The 5714-nt window shown below is 46.9% G+C and overlaps 1 protein-coding gene across 1 annotated transcript; it reads right to left on the bottom strand.

Annotated features, from left to right (window-relative positions):
- Nucleotides 1-4085: 4085 nt before the first annotated feature.
- Nucleotides 4086-5480, bottom strand: LOC127323957 (transcription factor MYB93). The gene is made up of 3 exons (XM_051352073.2): nt 5300-5480; nt 5053-5182; nt 4086-4969 (listed from the first exon to the last, which is right to left on the bottom strand). The coding sequence occupies exons 1-3, from the start codon at nt 5433-5435 to the stop codon at nt 4258-4260; spliced, it is 978 nt and encodes a 325-aa protein (XP_051208033.1). The 5' UTR covers nt 5436-5480; the 3' UTR covers nt 4086-4257.
- Between the last annotated feature and the right edge of the window lie 234 nt (nt 5481-5714).

Genomic DNA, 5714 nt, shown 5'->3' with positions numbered 1-5714 from the left:
CTTACTCCATGCCGTGGATGCCGCCACCGCCCACTCAGACCCCGGGGACACCTATCACCGTGAACAACATGAACATCATCCGGAGCATGAACCGCGGTGAGTCCTCCTACACTTGTGCCCAACCCGCTACTTGTGCTTGTTCAAGTGATCATTATGCAAATGACAAATGCCAATTCCATCAAACCTTGTAGATTATGTGTCACAAGGCAATGACGATGAGGCGGGCGCAAGCAATGGAGGAGGACAAGGTTGATGGCATGGTCTTCGTGCACTCGTTGTTGTAATGGATTGTTCGCACTTGTTATGGATGTTGCACTTGTTATGGATTGTAATAATGGACATTGCACTTTGTTATGCATGAATTATGTGTGCTCGATGTATTTGTGGTGTTGTTGATGTGTTTGGTGATGCTATGGTGAATATATATGTTGTATATGTTATATATATATATATGTGAAATGCAATTTTAAAATGCAGGGATTAATGAAAAGCAGCAAAAAAATGAAAAAACCAGGGGCCTTTGCCGTGTGTATGCACACGGCAAAGGACTTTTGGTCACTTTGCCGTGTGCATACACACGGCAAAGGCGCCACGTGGCGCAAGCCTGTGCTCCTGGGAGCTGTCTGGGGCGTGCATGTAGGGGCGTTTGCCGTGCGTGCTAGGGCTAGGCCGCACGGCAAAGGTGAGCAGACGGCACTGGCTGGGCGCACGGCATTGACAGGCGCACGGCAATGAGTGGTGGCGCACGGCAATGTCGGGGCGCACGGCAGCCTCCCAGGCGCACGGCAAAGAAGTGACGCACGACAGAGATGCTCACGCACGGCAGCGATGGCAACGCACGGCAAAGGCCTTTGCCGTGCATTCCTTGCACGCGCACGGCAAAGATGGCTTTGCCGTCGAAGACGTTGCCGGGCAACCTTTGCCGTGAGGGCACGCACGGCAAAGCCGTTGCCGTGCGTATAGGCCTCTTTGCCGTGCAAAGTGGAGCACGACAAAGGCTGGCTTTCCCGTAGTGGATGAATCTTAGGCCCTCTTCTCATCTTACCTCACAAATGAACGAAGGACAAATAAATTTGTGCCCAGGTGTGGAGTGTGGACAAATGGATGCTGAGATATATGCATCCCACTATTTAAAAAAATCAGATTAAATGTTTTTTAAAAAAAATTAAAATTTTGGATGTAATCAGTGATGTATATATCCTACAATCATACAAAATCTCAATTTGGAATTATTTATATTCTAGGCTCAATTTTGGTCCATTTTTTTTTTGTAGCCTACAATGCAAAGTATTTTATATTGAGATTTCCCATGTTTGTATTATACATGCTTGGCCAAATCAGTGGATTTTTTTAGAATTTTTGAGACTCTAGTTGAAGTTTTGAACATAAAGCACTACACTACATATAGCTCGACCTTCATTTCGAACTTGAGCTAAGGTGTGGTCGTAGTATCCAACCTAGTAAGCAAGTAGCAACTTCTTTTTCGGATATGCCGCAATCAGCATTTGTGATAAAGCATGCCAAAAAGACATACGGATGTATTAACCTGAAGAAGGTCGGGAAACCATCCTTCCGTAGCTTCTTCCCACTGTGAGGGATTGGGAGGGACTAGGGAGTGGTTGTGAGGAGAAAACATGGGCATCTGTCAGGTTGGGCTTTAGGTCGGGCCGAGAAAAGGCCATCATGCAAAATCTCGGTCCAGGCTCAGCCAGAAAATCTTGGAAGCCCATGCTGCTTCCCTATTTCATGTTCTTGGGCTACCCAAGGCCAGCCATTGGGCAAACTTTTTTAGGCCCATGCCTAGGAATTTTGGGTCAGGCCTCGGGCCTCGCTGCCCATGGCCATGTATAGTAAGGAGAAGCGGCCATTAATCGAGTTCTCTTCGGTTTTGGCTTTTGCCATATATTTGCATGATGGGTGCAATGGCACGTAGGTGCGACTAACCTAGGATTTATGTATTTTTTTCTCTCTTGTATTATAGGGTTAGTGGTTGACTGCCGAAGTTACCGACGAGAGGCACATGCTTTGAGTTTTTTTTTCGAAATCAAACTTGTTCCGCTATTAGATTTTGCACCATGAATAAAAAAAAGGTTATGTGCAATTGCTGCAGAGGCCAGGGCTCCGCTCCCCTTTTCAAAAAAAATTAAAAAAAGTACGACCCAACCTACTAAATAAACCCCACATTAGAAACATGTTCTAACACAATGAAATATATAGTATGCAACTTTCCTCATATATATGAGAAGCCGGATTTCTTGTCAAATCAACATGGCTACATTACTAATATAGTCACTGTTGATAATTACCTACTAGTCTCACTTCTAGCCGAATGTGGGTTATAAAAATTATTTTCCTAATTTTCCTACAAAACCTTTTTTTTTCGCTTCAGTGGTTTCAATGATATAATACGTCCCATGTGGCTCAACGGTGTTAACTCTGTCAGCATGTGAAATATCGACAATTAGGAGTTGATTCTTTTAGCTTCAGTGAGCAGTATATCAACTCATACCTGCCCAACGAAAAACACAGAAAAGGATAGCCACTTATTCTCATTCTTTAAGAAAACAAATCCCCACACTAGCTTTATGTACGATGCTGAAACATTGTAGTCTCTCATTAGTAGGAGGTTTGGTCGCCAACAATCAAGCAAGGCCCAAGAGAGCAACATCTCCTTTGCCTTTCGCGTCAATGCGCATCTCCGCGTGTACGTGTACCATGCTCATGATTTTCAGCAAGCTGCAAAACGGATCGTCCACATATAGCGTAGTGTCAGGGAATTTCAGTTCGCCTCGATGGAAGTTCCGAAAATTTGCCATTCATGTTTAGTTACTCGTTCTAGAAGAAACTACACTAGCATTGTACTAGGCTTATATTTTCGAATAGAGGTCAGACATTACTAATACATTACATCCACAATATTCGGAAAATGGCGGATGGTACTTGCGCAAATAAGAAGTTCTAAATTTATCATTATTATGGAGAAGGTTAGTCGAGTCGATCGAGTGAAGAGGGTATAATTAGATTTGACGTTTCATGGCATACTTCTATAGTTATTTCGTAGTATACTTAGAAGAAATGTGTCAAATTTGCACACCTATGTTGGCAGATCCAGATACGTTGGATAGACATCTTCTATTATAAACGATGGCCGTGCGGCCTTAACCTGCTTCTTGCGGTATCTCCTTGAGCGAGAACGGTTTCCATGTCAGAAACCGACTAATGTGATACTTTCTGTGAGCATGCACTCGCCGATAGCAGGCTGTACTATGGCAGACTGCCATCAACAATGCAAATGACTATGCACGTTCTTCGGACAAAAGTCCATGATCTAGCAACTCTAGTTGGATTAAGAATCATCGTGTATGTGTTGCCTACCCTTGTTGAATCAGGTGCTGCCTGAAAACTTCAATGTGGATGTGATACATCCAAGTTTGACTTCTTGATTAGATTCTAGATTTCTACATAATTTGTGCATCAGTGCATGGACCATGGCTGACAATTTTCGGTGTGATTGATTCACAGTCTACTAAGAACTAACTTTGTTCACAGTAGAATGATGTCATCGAATCTCAGTTGTAACTCATATTGCAATCCACCATTAGTCCGGATCACGAAGCAAATCTAATGGTTTGGAGACATTTTCCGTAGTTGCAACTGAAAATTTTCAGTTGTAACCGCATTTGCAAGTGAAAAAACTCAGTTGCAACCCAACGTGCAATTTAAGTGCATGAATCATGATGTAAATCTAACGTTGCAGAAATCTAGTGAGCACAAGCTTCGTTCTAGGCTAGTGAGAACTAGCAATTCCGGACATTTTTTCTTCAATGCAGTGTCTAAGTACCATCCTCGTCATTATGTATTGTTTTGTCCAACATGTGGATTTTGGTCCATTCCAAGACCATATGGTTGGTCTCGCTTTTTCTTATGTAGTTAATTCGGTATGGATGTTTGGCTTCTTTGTACTAATAAAATTACAAAATTATGATTCTGCATCTAATTAAGGCATGCTATATTTCTTTTTAAAATTGCATTATCAGTATTATTATTCTCAGCAACAAAATCATACTCTCCTAATGACCAGCTACTTCGAAAAAGCTGCATCACAGCGATTTTTGAAACGTAGGCCATGCCTCCATGCATGCAGCATGCATGTATGTGTACGAACATATTGGGTAATTCACAAGTCGACGGATGAGACGAATAAAAGCGTGTGCTTATGGATGCGCATATATAGATCGAGTATGTTATGTTACGAAGTCAGAGGAAATCAGTGATGAAGGGATCCTCGTCGGGGAAGAACTCCGGCCAGGGGAGGGGGCTGCTCACGCCGCCACCGAAGCTGGACGAGGCCGTCGCACTGCACCGGCCGTCCGCGGCGTCAGAGAGATCGGCGAGAGGAGGCAGCGAGCCACCGTGGCAATAATTATCGTAGTCACCGGCGGCGCCACAGCCGAGGAGGAGGTCGTCGCTGACGGTGACAGGCGCCTCGGAAAACGTGTACGACATCTGGTGATCGCCGGCCGTTGACGCTGAGGCAGCAGCAGTAGAAGCACCGGCCAACGTCGTCCCCTGCGGCGAGCATGCGGCGGCGCCAACAGGAGCCGCTTCGACGTCGGACGCCGAGACGGCACTGGAGCCCGCCGAGGCCGATGCGATTGTGGTGGCCGCGGACTGGAGGAGGCACTGCAGGTACTGGAGCTTGGCGGCCTGCAGGATGGGCGCCATATCGGCGCTGGCGCCCTGCATCTGCGCCGTCACGGAGGGGTCTACGGCGGAGGCGCCGCCGAGCTGGCCCCGGAGCGCCGCGAGCGCGACGAGCTGCGGCAGCGCGTCGAAGAAGTCGGTCCGCGGGCGGTGCGTCATGGGGTCGAAGCCCATCTGGATGAGCCGCTTCTTGAGGTGCGTGTTCCAGAAGTTCTTGATCTCGTTGTCCGTCCGCCCCGGCAGGTGCGTAGCGATCGCCGACCACCTGATCAGACAAATGGAGATCAATCCATGCGTTCAGACAAATGGACATCTAGGTATAGTGTAGTACGGGCTACTGCGACCTACTTGTTGCCGAGGAAGGAGTGGAGGTGGAGGATGGTTTGCTCTTCGTCCTGGGAGAACTTGCCCCTCTTGATGTCCGGCCTCAGGTAGTTGGTCCACCTCAGCCGGCAGCTCTTGCCACATCTGTTCAGCCCTGCAATTTCATTCACAAACACCAAGTGTTCAGTCAAGGGATTAGAAAACAAATTATACACACGCTAGCTAGGGATGTCCGTATACACATGCTCAATTTAAGGAAGGTAGACTGTACCAGCAAGCCTCGGGAGGTTCCTCCAGCTGCCATGGCCGTTTTTCTGGATGAACTCGAGAAGTTTCTCGTCCTCCTCGGGCGTCCATGGGCCCTTCTTGAGGAGGCCGCTCTCGTCGCAGCCAGGAGACCTCCCCATTTCTAACTGCTTGGGCTTCTTCCACCCTCTTCTTTTTAGTAGTGGTGGACGCCACCGGGAGGACAAGGCATCGCTTGCTTTTATAGTGCTTGATGTGTGTCTCCGTGCGTGTGATCTTTGTCCCCCTACTTGTGGGGTTTTGTCTCGTTATATGTGGATTGCTCTGCTTTTTCTAGTGAGAACTTGCAGCGGTTTCTGGTGCAGAAGAGGGATGTACGTGTCTTGGTGGTCTGCGCACGCAAGGAAATGCAAATTTTAGTTGGAGGCCGGAGGATAGCA

This window comes from Lolium perenne, chromosome 7, assembly GCF_019359855.2.
Source record: "Lolium perenne isolate Kyuss_39 chromosome 7, Kyuss_2.0, whole genome shotgun sequence".
Classification (NCBI taxonomy): Eukaryota; Viridiplantae; Streptophyta; class Magnoliopsida; order Poales; family Poaceae; genus Lolium; species Lolium perenne.
The sequence above is the reverse complement of the archived record's forward strand: the minus strand, read 5'-3'. Positions and strand labels throughout refer to the sequence as shown.

Coding starts and splice junctions, on each gene's coding strand:
- LOC127323957 (XM_051352073.2), bottom strand. CDS start 5,435: ATGGGGAGGTCTCCTGGCTGCGACGAGAGCGGCCTCCTCAAGAAGGGC. Junction 5,183..5,299: donor GAACCTCCCGAGGCTTGCTG/GTACAGTCTACC, acceptor ATGAAATTGCAG/GGCTGAACAGATGTGGCAAG. Junction 4,970..5,052: donor CACTCCTTCCTCGGCAACAA/GTAGGTCGCAGT, acceptor TTGTCTGATCAG/GTGGTCGGCGATCGCTACGC.